General features: G+C 50.2%; 1 protein-coding gene across 5 annotated transcripts in view; it reads right to left on the reverse strand.

The window, feature by feature from the left end:
* Nucleotides 1-14,474, reverse strand: part of MEGF6 (multiple EGF like domains 6) — a 92,530-nt gene that overhangs the window by 37,039 nt on the left and 41,017 nt on the right. For 3 of the 5 annotated variants that reach the window (XM_054085572.1, XM_054085571.1, XM_054085570.1), the window contains exon 6: nt 93-215. In XM_054085572.1, the coding sequence (XP_053941547.1) occupies nt 93-215 (123 nt within the window). Of the gene's footprint in view, nt 1-92; nt 216-6,309; nt 6,522-14,474 lie in introns of those variants that run through there. The other 2 variants (XM_054085575.1, XM_054085573.1) reach the window with 1 other exon arrangement.

The following is a 14,474-nucleotide window of genomic DNA, read 5'->3' on the forward strand; positions in this document are numbered from 1 at the left end:
GTCGCGTTCTGTGTACAACGCTACGCATTTACAGGTAGGAAAAAGGCTATGAAGAATGAGAGGCTCTCAAGGAATATAAAACGAGGACTTACCAAGGCAGGTCCTGCCATCTGCGTGCAGGCGAAAGCCCGGCTTGCACTCACAATAATAAGATCCAAGGGTGTTCACACATCTGTGCTGGCAGCCGCCGTTGTGGACCTGGCACTCATCAACATCTGCAAAAGCAAATGGAAGAGAGGAAAAAAGGGTTCAGAGAAGTGGGCATGACGGTGTCTGAAGCCAGGATTATTTATCCTCCTTTGACTGACTCCAGATTTGAGGAACGTACGCAGAAAGAACAACACTGCCATTTCCTGATGTTTAAGTCAGTAAAGCCATTTAAGAAATTTTAAGGCCAGGCATGAAATCGGAGAGCAAAAGAAAAAAAAGGCATCTTATTTTTCAATCAGCATAAACCATCCTTCATCTTGTTCACCTCGCAATGGTCACTTCTCCCACTTGGTCTAAGAATACTGGTTTATTAAATTTTTATGCTTCCTTACTCTGTATAGAACCATAGAATCACAGAACAGTTTGGGTTGGAAGAGACCCTCAAGCCCATCCAGGTCCACCTCCCTGCTCCCTCCAGCAGGATGACACAGACCCAACGCTGTGCAATGAACCAGCACCGCTTCATCCATGACTGTTACTAAGAAGATAACGAAACGTTTCCTCACTGAATCACGGCAGGGCGTTGCTCCTGACTGTGTCTTTGCAAGCCAGCGGTGCAAAAACCTGCTCCAGCCTCACCCTTGCCCCATGCCTGCTCTCCGCTCCCCTGCCCCAAGCATCGTTTGCTCTGCGTGCTTGCTCGGACCTGACCGCAGCTCTTGCTGGGGTAGCAAAGGGCATCGGAAGCCAAGGAAAAGGATAAATGCAGCCTTACAGAAGCAAATACTGAAATTTTACATTAATTAGATTAATTTTTCACTAATTAATTGGTCAATTGCCAAAAAAAAAATCAGTCAGCAGCAAGCAAACGGACTGGGTCAGGGAAGAAATGGGAAGAGAAGTGGGAAAGGCGATGCTTTCTGACTCGGTGTTTCCAAGATACACCGTAACAATAAAAAATGCTTGTTTTCTCGGAGCGCTTTTCCTCAGAAGACTTCACACTGCTTAAAAAGTTAAAGCCTAAGGATGACAATGACCATCCGTCCTTTCTGTCCTAGCAAAGCGCAGGGAACACACAGCCTTGAATTTGGATATCCTGCTCCAAGGGCCGTCCAAGGCCCCTTCTTCAGAGCTCCCCATCGTAGCTCATTAACCCTGCAGAAAATGACCTTTATTCAGTCAGGGGGTGTAAATTCCTCCACTGGGCATTCCAGAATTTTTTGGTATTTTCTTCCTGTTTTTTTCCAAAACGTTTAATTTTTCAAGAAAGGAAAATGAATATATTTTTGAGGTGAAACATAAGCTTCAAGTGATGCTCTGCAAAGAGTAACCCAAATCCAAACCAGCTTTTCAGCGGGGGAAAAAAATGCCGCGGCACGAATCCGAGATGCCTCTCAAAGCCACCTCGCTCAAATTAAATCATTTTCATCTGCAAAGGCTTTAAACAATTTGGATGCTACAGAGCCGCTGATGCCCTCACTCCCTGCTCACGCAGCGAGGTCGTTGGGGGCAACACCAGAGCACACGTCCTCCCGAACCCTTCCACTATCAGCTGTTGGCAGCCTGAAAACCTTCATCTCCCGATGTCCCCACGAAGCTTGAACCAAGCACCTCCAAGAGGGAGTTGGCCAAGGTCCATGGTTCTCCTGCCCTCGGCACAGCATCGTAAGGGAAAGGCACTGCTGTCCTCTCAGCTGCGTGGTAGAAGCACAGCTTGAGATGGAGGATGGCCAACGCATTGGCCTCTGGGGAGGGAACAGGTCCACTGGCCACCCCAGCAGCATCTCCAACCTGCTCAGGCAAGCACAAGGCTTGTCAGCGTGCGATTCCCCCGGGAATACAAACCATGAGGCAGCAGAAGCCGCTTCCCGGGGCTTCACAGAGCTGTGAAGGGTCACGTTGTCCTCAGCGCGCATCTTGGCAGAACAGAAACACAAAATGCCACGTGATGCTTTGCGAGATGCGGTTTGGGGCACGCTGAGGTTATTTTCCTATTGGAGAGCTGACAAAATCTGGTTGAAATTAATATACCAAAAAAAAAAGCAAATTAGAAGCATACAGGCTTCTCTCCCGAGAAGGGTAGCTGACACCAAGCATCCTAGAGCCAAAGACGGAGCATGCCAAGCCCTCGTGCCTGCATGCTCTGCTGTGCCGCATGGATAGGGCAGTGGATACCGGCTGAAGCCCACTGAGGCAGACGACAACCGAACACAGCAAGAGTCTGAGAGTGGGACTTGGCTTGGGAAACTTCCCCGCTGCGTAAGGAAACCGGAGTTCATGTCCTCATCCACGAGGACATGGGGCTAACCCAAGAAACAGCTGATGCTCCTCTCAGCCTCTTCTCTGAACCAAAATGATCCATCAGACCTCAGATACCGGCTACGTGGACCAACAGGGGTCCTGATGTAACTGAACGTAGGGAACACCAGCACAGAACAAAGACGAGAGGGCAAGGAGGTGACTTCGGTTCAGCGCACAGGTCCTTCCAGAAGAAATACTGTCATTTGTCTCCAACAAGAGCTCTGCGTCAGAGGAAAGAAAGTGGCAACAGCAGCTCTGCCAATTACTGAATATTTGGTACAGAGGCAGTTTATCTCCTCTGAAAGGCTGAGGAGGAGATGAATCCCAGCTGGAAGACAGGCAGTAGATATGTTGCTACGGTTCTCTTTGGCCAAACAGCAGTGCCAGGGTTTAATCCCTGCAGCAATTAGGCTGGATTACACAGCAAGGTTAATTAAAACCTATCAAGATGAGCATGTGTGGGATTTAGTGACTTTATCTTTCTGGTACCAGTTTGTTGAAGGTAGTTCAGCAATTTTAATAAGCAAAGAGATTCGAAGGAGGCAAACCAACCCAGCGGCACACTGGATCGCTGCAGCCAACGTCTCCTGGGCAGAGGAGCACAGGTTCCTGCTCCTGCCCCGCACTACAGACACAGATTAGAAACTCAGGGCGCAGGACGGTGCCAGGCTGTGGTAGAAGGAAAAACTCCTACGTATTATTTCACCTCCTGCATGAATTTCACAGCCCTTAGCATGAATAGTCTGGAGACATCAGAGGCCCTGTTACTCCACCTTTCCCTTGTAGACCGTGCGAAGGTCCAACAGTGCTAGGAAGACGTGGGAGAGGATGATATCTTATCCCCGCTCTGCTAACCTGAAGCCTTTCTCTCCTCTAGGATGAGGAAGAGTGGTACCTGCCTCAGGCTGGTCTCAGCTTGGAATCTGAGTAACTCATGTGAGGAAAGAAGAAAGGTCGTTTTGGAGTGGTCAAAATGCCTCCACACCCTCAAGTTTTCATCGTGTTGTGAACCAGGCATTTGGGTAAGTCATGAAGGCTCTTAAACAGCTTCACGGAGTCGTTTGCGCTGGCATTCCTCCCGCTGCACCCTCTCCTAGACAGACAGGAGATGCCCATAGCCTTCCCACACTACCTGCACCATCCTCACCAGCAGCCGCTTCCAAGAGCGCTTCAGAACAGAAGCATTGGTTTCACAATAATCTGCTGAAGTGAAAGTGTATCAGGGAGCTGGTTTGCCTCGGTCCCTCGCTTTGTCCTCAGCTCACCTTTCTTTGCCTTCAAGGGCAGCAGCTGGGAGAGTCGCCCAGCTCTCATTTCTGTCTCCGGATGGTGCTGATAATTAGGTATTACTCAGAGCGGAGCAGAGGTGCACGTAACAACAAGCAAGAAGCTCGCACTGGACCTGCTGCTACACTCGTGGACTCCAACCTCCTTCTGCGGGGCTTGGTTTTACCCCACTTCTCTGGGCAGGATATCATCTGGGCTAGAAGATATACCTGTGCAGAGGCTCACCAGCTCGGTCCTTGCAGAAGCTAACGGCACAGAGGTGAACGCTGACGTGTACCTGGCAACGGCACCGACTGGTGGGAACGCAGGTCGCTATTGAAGGAGCTAATGGAAACCATTTAATTATACAAAAGCGACCGGCTACACTCTACACTGTTTTCTGTTTAGAGAACGTAGAGTATTGAGGTACCAGGTCTACTTCAGTGCGACGACAACGCAAATCCCCAGCAGAGCACAACGGTCTCTCCTTTAAAGCTTAGCAATATCAGAACATAACGAACAGCACTGCAATTAACCACTCTACGCTAACACCAGGGTCTAACAGAGCGCTGTTTGTACACAGAATGTGTTTTAAGGCACTCAAGACCTCAATGAAATGTACACCGGTATTACTCAAAACACCTTTTCGTTCTCCAGCCATACAATAAAACTGCCAATGAAACACGTGTACAGCAGTTTGTTGTGCTTGCTTTGCTTTTGCAGCTGGTTGGTGACAGAAACATGTCCAAGCAGAAGGATGCACTGCCTGGAGTAGATGGGAACGGACTCCAAATAAACCAGTGCACATAAAAACCATAGAATCATCGAATGGTTGGGTCGGAAGGGACCTCAAAGCCCATCCAGTCCCACCCCTGCCATGCGCAGGGACACCTCCCGCTGGCTCAGGGGCTCCAAGCCCCATCCAACCTGGCCTGGAACCCCTCCAGGGATGGGGCAGCCACCACTGCTCTGGGCACCCTGGGCCAGGGCCTCCCCATCCTCACAGGAAAACGTTTCTTCCTAAACTACATAGTAGGGATGGGAAGGCTGAAGGTTTATAATCCACGCAAAGCTCGGTGTCATGAGCTTGTCTTTGAGAAGCTGCATGAGCTAACGTAGTTGGATGGAGACAGCAAACGTGATCCGAGTTTGAGACAAAGATCTGATCTGTAAACAACAAAACAACCACTCACCCCATTTCCAAAGGTCTGACACATCTCACAAAAACACTGCTATCACTTTTATAATCAACTGCTTGGGGCGTTTAATTATTAGGATTATCTCACGATGAGATAATGCATTCCCTTATGTCTACATTACTCAAAAGCATCCCAAGTCTTTAGTGAACCTCACATATTCTCTATTATTTCCCAAGTCTTCAGGCGACCTCCAACTTTATTCGCTGCTACATCAGCTGAACACACAAAGAGGAAGAAACAGGGGGGAACTGTGGAACTTTCACCTCGCTCAATGTCCCCATCTACCATCACACACGAGCCAGTGCACATCGATGTTCAACAAGAGCTATTGGAAAGTGGCAAAAAGGTATTTATCTCCTCCTCGCCGTGCCTGACACAGGGCAGCAGAAAGCACAAGCCTCATTAAGAAAAGAAAAGCGAAATACCAGTGAAGAATTGCATTATCTTGCTCCTTACTGAGTGGGAAATGGAAACACGGAAGGTGATTGTTCAGCTTCTGGTGTGCCTGGATCCCCATCTCCTATAAGCAGCCACATCTGTTAACGCTCATGACTTCCCAAAGCTCAAAAGAGAGGATAAAAGCTGAGGTACCGGCAGCAGACAGCGCCACATGTGTGCAACGGGAGTGCAGAGTGACATCGTCCCCTCCACCTGCTTGATGGGAACCTCAGCCTGGCCAAGCCCTACCCACACAGCGACCGGTTGAGACACCTTCATGGGGGATTTTATGCAGACACTGGTGAGCATGGACACTTCAGAGCAGAAAGGTGACCTGGGGGACGTGACTCTTCCAACCGCATCAACGAGCTACAGCCCATACACCGCCCAGCTCTGGGCACCGCTGCCCAAGGACTCCCCTTCCGCATAAAACCGACACCAAATAACGCTGAGCTGCGTCCTTCGCAGGACTCCACTGTACACTGCTCACACAGACGGGACAAACTCAGACCGACTTGTGGAAAGTCAGCTTTGTTTCCTGATGAAACAGTATCAAGTTTCATCGATTGCCTCGCAGCAGGGCGAGAGCCTTTGGAACTGCGGAAAAAACTAATCAACACATTCCAACGAAAGGCATACATTTGATTTTTGAAGGAATATCGCACAGTAGCACTCTTTAATTTAGACACAGAGCTGCACAGCGACTGATGGGAAGAAATGAGGTCCTTCCCTCTCTGCCAGACACTTTTCAGAATGACAAATCTGTGCCCATGATAACACAAAGTGACCACACAACCACAGCAGATGTGCAGCCAGGTCCCCAGTAGATGACTTTTGGGACTGAATCCCACCTGGCAACTCAGTTTTCCATCTCCTGGGCAGCAGCAGAGCCTCTTGGGCTCATCGGCATCCAGGGAACCGAGCGCCAGAAAAGACCCTCAGCCCAGCCACGTACCTGGCCTCAGCTCGGCGAGCCCAGCTCCGTACCCCGCACGCCCCAGGTAGCACGGATAGCAGTTCCTCCAGAGGTAGTGGTAGTGATTGCCAGCGGTACCTGGGATGCCTCCCAAAAAGCCAAAGCACCACAGGAGCATCCAGAACTGCCTCCGCTCCTGCCCCATGATGGAAAACTCACAGGCATCCAGACAGAAGGCAAACAAAAAGAACACAATCCCACAGGGAAAGAAAAAAGAAAAAAAGAAAAAAAAGAGAGAAAAACAAACAAACAAAAGCAAAAAAAATAAAGAAAGAAAAAACAAACAAACACAAAAAAAACCCTAAACAAACAAAAAAAAGCCAAATGAAGTCCCGCAGCACGCTGGAGCAGCAAAGCCAGGGAAAAGGACGAACGAGCCCAAAAGTGGAGGGGACCGCGAGGGCGATGCGCGGGGGGAGCGCGCAGGGGGGATGCGGAGAGGAGGGAAGCGCTTGGAGGATGCGAAAAGGAGCGCAGAGGAGCACAGGGGGAATGCGGAGAGGAGAGGAGGGAAGCGCTTGGAGGATGCTGAGAGGAGCGCAGGAGCATACGAAAAGGAGCACGAGGGAGCGCAGGAGGGATGAGGAGGGGAGACGGGGGGAGCGCAGAGGGGATGAGGAGGGGAGACGGGGGGAGCGCAGAGGGGACGCCGGCAGGAGCGGAGATGCGCGGTTGCGGCTGTGCCCGCGGCGGGCGGTCCCGCTCTGCCCCGTTCGGTGCCGCCCCCGCAGCGCCCCGGACCCCCCCCCCCCGACCCCCCCGCAGCCGCGGGCACGGAGCAGCCCTCGGGAGCCGCGGGACAGAGGGGGCTTTCCCCGTCCTTTCTGATCCCGCATTTTCCCCCATCCCAGGCTTTTCTGATCCCGTGTTTTTCCCATCCCAGGCTTCTCTGATCCTGCATTTTCCCCAGCCCAGGCTTTTTGGATCCCACGTTTTCCTCATCCCAGGCTTTTCTTATCCCACATTTTCCCCACCCCAGGCTTTTTGGATCCCAGGTTTTCCCCATCCCAGGCTTTTCAGATGCCACATTTCCCCCATCCCAGGTTTTTCTGATCCCACTTTTCCCCCATCCCAGGCTTTTCTGATCCCACCTTTTCCCCATCCCAGGCTTTTTGGATCCCACGTTTTCCCCATCCCAGGCTTTTCTGATCCCACTTTTCCCCCATCCCAGGCTTTTTTGATCCCACTTTCCCCACAACCCAGGCTTTTCTAATCCCACGTTTTCCCCATCCCAGGCTTTTCTGATCCCACATATTCCCCATCCCAGGCTTTTCTGATCCCACTTTTCCCCCATCTCAGGCTTTTCTGATCCCACTTATCCCCCATCCCAGGCTTTTCTGATCCCACTTTTCCCCTATCCCAGGCTTTTCTGATCCCACTTTTTCCCCACCCCCGGCTTTTTGGATCCCACTTTTTCCCCACCCCCGGCTTTTTGGATCCCACTTTTTCCCCACCCCAGGCTTTTTGGATCTCACGTTTTCCCCACCCCAGGCTTTTTGGATCCCACGTTTTCCCCAGCCCAGGCTTTTCGGATCCCGTGTTTTCCCCACCCCGGGCTCACACACTGCTGGGCAGCAGGGAGCAAAGTGCCCAGGATGCTGTCAGAGTGGATGGACGGACAGATTTTGCCCGGCGCAGCAGTAGCCCGTTGCTGTTTCCAGAACATTCGCATGGATCAATCGTACCTGCCCAGCGGTGAAGGACCCGCTGCGGCATCCATCCACACAGCCAAAACCCAAGCAGGGCTTTCACCATAAAATAAAGCCGCACAATTGCCCAAAATATGCCTGGCGAGCGATTAAAAGTGGCCGTCGCAGAGCATCCGAGAGCATCCCTGCATCGCTCTGCCCGCGGGATGTTCAGCCGCAGAGCAGGGAGGCAAAGGGTGAGAGGAGCCAGGAGCCACTAGACCCCGAGCCTCATCTCCCGCACGAAGGCTCTCCACGGCCAGTGGTTTGCCCGCGTGGCCAGTCCGGGTCCAAACATGACACTGTGGGCAAAATCCAGCTACTCCACAACAACCCAAGGGCTTTGCAAGTCCTGAACCGACACCGGAGAGAGAGCTCCCCTTAAACACTCTCTGGGCTTTTCTTAAAATAACCTAAAAGAGAAATCTCCATCAATGAATCCGAGCTCAAATGAGGAACAGCCACTGTGTCGAGTCCAAGGAAAACCATAGCGCGGCCGCTTCCTGTAGAACGGAGCCTAGAATTTTATTTTATATTTTCATTAAAGAAGAAGTAAGAATAGCTTATTGGATTTTCCAGAGGCAAGCGCAAAAGCCTCATTTAACTTTCTGGAATGTTTTGAAACAATGTGCTTGCAGGGTTGAGCTGGCGGAGAGCAGGGCTGCTACTTTTAGACATTTTAGCAGCGTTATTTGGCTGTAGTCAAATTCCAAATTAAAACTTGTGGTTTAGGCTGCAACGAATAGCATTCCACGAAAAAATTTTGAAACGCAGGGAAACCGAATCCAAAATGAAAATCACAATTTAAGGCTATGGCTGGGGCAAGTTCCACTGGTGGACTCTGGTCACGAGTCCCCTTTGTAGATCATTCCAAGCAAGAGCAGCTTCAGCTTCTCTTAATATTCACCCACCTCAACAGCCCACGTGCTTCTCGTTAGAGTTTAGCAAAAATATCCGACCCCAAAATAGGGCAGTTTCTTTGTGGAAGAAACGGAACCTTCCTAAGAGATGCTGCAAGTTTTTAGACATGGTCTGGGGAAGGAAAACCAGTGGGAATTGCAGATGAGTCCTTCACCATGCACCTTCCTCTCCCTGCCTGGTGGGTCTGCCAGAGCTTCCCAAGGAGATGCTCAGCACTGGGGCAGGAGTGGGACTGGAGGGGGAATGCTGGAGGGGTGTTATGGAATGGCACCAGAAATCACTCCTGGACTCCCCAGGTCCCGCGATGAGCCCACTGCCCCGTTCCACTCCTCTCCAACACGCCGCTGCGTGAGCGGCCGTGCACTGCCATCCTCCCAGGAGCCACTTTTAATCCACCAAATTCTTTGCCGATTTAAAAATAACACACTGCCAGACATGATGAATTTTCATAGCTGGCCTGGGTCCGGTTCCTTGGGAATTCTCCCTCTGAGCAGTGACATTGAAGCCATCACAATGGCCAGCATTGACACCGTTCCTGTAAATGTTTCCAGGAGCGTTGACACGCAGAAAAGAAAGTTGCCACAGAGCCATGAAAAATGGGTGAGACCAACTTCCACAGTTCAGTAACGTTATTAAGACATTGTCTACATTAAATTACCCTTGCCTGGAATGCAGATGAATCACAGCGAGCGCAGCTTTCCAAGTGACTCCCTGACTCCACAAGCACCAAAGGGACCTTTCCACTGGCTCCATGACCTGGAAATTTCTCCTACCCGGGGCACACGCAGCTCCCACCAAACAGCCCTTGCTCCTTGCCTTGCAGAATCAAACGCAGCACAGCCGCTGCCACTCAACACGTTATGTGACAAACTTGTTCAGTCTTGTATTTTCTTAGACTGCTGAAATTAAAGCAACAGTGAGAGGTTCCGACTGTTCCGAACGGCTCTGCGGTGCAGCACATGCATCAAAAGTACGTCAGGCTCAAACATAAACCGAATCCTGCTTATGTAATAAGTTATGCTTGGCCAGGTTTGAGCCGGCTGGAGCTTCCCTGTCACCTAATTCACTTCAGCTGATTAAGTACTAAGAGGTGGGTTGAGTATGGCAACACATTGCAATCAGCAGCAGATCGTTACTGCTTCCTACGCAATTAGCTAGGAGAGCATTAACATCCAGAGAGGTTCTTTAAACAAGGACCGAGCTAGTCTGAACCCATAACTCTCATGGAATTTCATTCAGATTCAGCCTTCGCATTCATAAATTCTCCCAAGAACCCAAACAAATTACAGCCGACGACGCGGTGCTTCACAGCTCAACAGCTTGTGAAGTCCTGGAGTTAATTCATCCATCCCTGCACAGACACAGGTCAACCAGCTTAGGTAAACACGACTGCTTGAATCTCCATCCAAAAATCACCCAGACCTGGAACCAAGCTTCTTCTGACACTGCACAGAAGGAAATCTGTGAAAAATTCCTGAAAAGGAAATCACCAAATGGAGAAGACGAAAGCAGGCCAAAAAAATGCAAGAGGTGAAACATGGAAGGGGATCTAAGAGGCACCTCGTGTGGTACGTTAACATGTGTGAGCAGGGCTGGGGGGAACAGGAGCAGTGCAGGAAGATCCATAGCTGCTGCCTCGTGAATCTGCACCACGGAGGGGTGAGCAGTGGATGTGTACTTAACAGTTCCTGCTTCACCCTTCCACGGGGGACATTCTACCTGTTTAGGGTCAACTTTCCACCCTCAGCTGCGGGGGGCACTGTGGGCAGGATTTCCATCACGTTCTTCAATTTTAACCGAAGAAGATCATAGAATAGTTTGGGTTGGAAGGGACCTTAAAGATCATTTAGTTCCAATCCTCCTGCCATGGGCAGGGACACCTCCCACTGGCTCAGGCTGCCCAAGGCCCATCCAACCTGGCCTGGAACACCTCCAGGGATGGGGCAGCCACAGCTTCCCTGGGCAACCTGGGCCAGGGCCTCACCGCTGCCATGGTGAAGAAATTCTTCCTAATGTCCGGTCTAAATCTGCCCCTCTCCAGTTTATACCCATTGCCCTCAGTCCTATCCCCACAAGCCCTTATGAACAGCCCCTCTCCAGCTTTCCTGTAGCCCCTTCAGGTACTGGAAGGTCACTCTAAGATCTCCTCAGAGCCTTCTCCAGACTGAACAACCCCAACTCTCTCAGCCTGTCCTTGTATGGAATGTGCTCCAACCCTCAGATCATCTTTGTACCTTCCTCTGGACCCGTTCCAACAGCTCCACCTCCTTCTTACATTGAAGATTCCAGAACTGGACACAGTATTCCAGATGAGGTCTCCCAAGAGAGGAACAGAGGGGCAGAATCCCCTCCCTCCCTGCTGGCCACGCTGCTTTGGATGCAGCCCAGGGCACGGTTGGTTTGTGGGCTGTGAGTGCACATTGCTGGCTCATATCGAGCTTCTCATCGACCAAGATACCACAGAATTAGCTTAGAGGAGGAAAAGGCAATGAGTACAAACTGAAAAAGCTAAAATCTTTGAGCAACTGACTCCAGTGGGATGTGTCCCACACTCCCAGACATTAGGTTGGGATTGGACGGGCTTTAAGGTCCCTTCCAACCCAAACCATTCTATGATACGATTCTACCTTCGAAGTCCCTGACATTATCGTGTAACATTGCATAGCGGACCCTGAAGAAGATGTTGTTCAAACAGAACTTGAGCTCCCCTACAATTTGCCATACCTCAAAAACTAACGTAAAAAAAGAAAATCTGCTCGTTTCCAGTAAGAAACGCTGACATATACAATGTCCCCAAACCACTCTACAACGGCTCTTCCACTATAAATAAAATCAGAAATGCAGACATGCTGCAGAGGTTCACAGGTATGAGTACAACCATCCTATGTTCAACAAAACAGAAATGTGCTACGAGAACCTCAATGAGCTCTGTATTACTGATATCCAAGTTCAAACAATGTCAATGAAGATGGGAGCTGGTACCACCCAGGCCTCGGTGCCAGTGTTAAACGAGCACGTCAGGCAGACCCCACATGGGCACAGGAGCTAATTAGCTCCTTTCCTGGTAGCCTTAGAAAAGCAGCCCAGGGCTGAATAAATCCAAGGCAGGGTTTTCTTTCTAACTATAATCCTTTTAGCTCAGAAGTGAAAACAGACCGAGGAGCCAAACGCTGCTCCTGCTACTGCCCGTCTGCCTGTTCCATGGATAAGACCAAGCCAGGAGTCGTTCTGCCAGGTGCCGGGCTTGGTCTGAGCCAGAAGCGTGCACGCACACACACGGACACGTATCCTAACCCCATCCTGTGGTGGATGCTGCTGGCAGACAGCGGGAAGTAACTGGAGGGTCTTGGAGCTCAGAAGACGTCACACGTGACCACCTCAACTTGTCATTGCTCCTGAAAAGCGTGCCAAGGCCTGGACAGCCAAGCATTTCAAGAATGTCTTATCTTTCTTTGCAGCATTACAGGAGAACATTTACACTGGTTTTAAGATCCCAGTCATCAGCCAACCTATCAGCACGCCCTGGGTTTGCCCCTTGCTCTGGCAATGACATCCCACCACCCATAGTTCTACTTTAACCAATTCCAGGCAGGAAAAGCAGCAAGCTGTCCCTAAACTACACCATCCATCTCTTCCCGACTAGAGGTAAGGTTGGGAGGTCCTCATGGAGCAGAGATTGAGGTTTTTCCTACCTTAGAAGCAGACACTGCATCCTGGCAGTTTTCTGCCTCTCCACACAAAGCATCCTGTGATGTTATTGTGTAGCTATTTGTTTAGCAGATACTTCAAAGAGGAAAACTCCAGAGAGACCAACTTGACATCGCTCCGAGCCAGGCAAGAGCCAGTAATCAAGTCACAAGGGTGAAGCAAGTGAACTGCTGGCCTCTGAACCCACGACTCATCTTCTCAGGCCACCCTCCAGAAAGAAGCAAGGTCCAAACCCTCCTGTCCAACATGAAGCCAAGAAAGGGCTCCAAATGTCTAACCTCGTGGTTTGAAGCCCAGACTGCTTTATTCAGGCTCCATCAGGACTTCGATCAAGAAAAGCCGAATATTTTGCAAACTGTAAACATTAATCAGTGTCTTTTGTCTTTACTGAACTCCCTCATCTGTACAAACACGGATCTAATCCCATCCACTCTGCTAAATACGTGCATTAGCGCTCAAGGTATTTGGAAAGATATGATCTAAAAATAAAAATTAATTCAAAAAGCGGTGAGTACAGCAGGGTCCAACAACTGTCAGAGCAGTGAGACTGACGGAGGAGTGCAAACCACAGAGAAGATCATAACGCCTTCCTATACAGAGGCTCACACTTGAGCTAAATATGAGGATGGGGAGGCCCTGGCCCAGGGTGCCCAGAGCAGTGGTGGCTGCCCCATCCCTGGAGGGGTTCCAGACCAGGTTGGATGGGGCTTGGAGCCCCTGAGCCAGTGGGAGGTGTCCCTGCCCATGGCAGGGGGGTGACTGGATGGGCTTTGAGGTCTTTTCCAACCCAAACCATTCTGTGATTCTACGATTATGGGAGTGCAAGCGATGCAGCCCAATGCAAATTCTAGTGTCGGTTAATTTAGGTCTTAATCTTTCCCGTGCCCTTTTTTTTGCATGATGGAACCTGCAGACAGAACAAATGCACTCAGAATGAAGGAGGAGCTCCAGGAGGACGAGGGCAGTCATTGCCACCAACAGAGTCAGGCAACGGGAAGGGAATGACTGGGCTGCCACCTCCATCCCAACGAGGGGATGAGAGCGAGCACGGGCAGGCGCTGGGCACAACTCATTACAAAGAACTCCAAGAATATATGCAAAGGGATTGACATTGTCTGTCCTAAAAGAAAAGGATTGTTTGTTTCCACAAAAATCCTGAAACTCTTAATCATCTGCAGAGCTAATCCTCATCAGGGGAATTCTGGGGAAACTGAAAATATTTCAGCTTGGCTGAGATAAGGGCAGAGCTGTTTATTTCACACATCCCTGCAGCGGTACCGAGCCAGGAAATACTTCTCAGTTAGTTTCAACAAAACAAGACAAATGTACCAAATTGGCAAGAAAGTGACATTTTTCTGCAGAATTCTTCAATGTCCAAACCGATATCCACCGAAATTACTCTTTCCCAGTTTGTCAGCAATCTCTGTTAATTATATGGAATACTTTTGGACTTCTGCTAAGCCAACTAGTGCCAAAACTATGCGAGAGCTCCACCACAACCCCCGACCAGCCTAAGCCATCAATAGAGTGCCCTGTCAAACGTTGAGCTTCAGATCTGTGGTCAGCAGGAGCCTCGTAAAGGTGCCTTGCTCTGATACTGTCAGTCAATCCAGGAACTGCAATATACTCCAAAAAAAACTGTATCTTGGGCTTGGCTCTGATAAGCAAATAGCTTTTTTGCATTTTTCTGACTCTCAGCGCTTGCACAGATGATAACGCCCAGGGAGATGGGGATGGGGAACCTACTTGGTGCACAACAACACAGATTCAAGCTGCAGGAACTGAAACCAACACACACGATGTGAGGTTTGCTCACAATTCTAGGCT

The sequence above is a fragment of the Cuculus canorus genome, chromosome 21, assembly GCF_017976375.1.
Source record: "Cuculus canorus isolate bCucCan1 chromosome 21, bCucCan1.pri, whole genome shotgun sequence".
In the NCBI taxonomy this organism is placed as follows: Eukaryota; Metazoa; Chordata; class Aves; order Cuculiformes; family Cuculidae; genus Cuculus; species Cuculus canorus.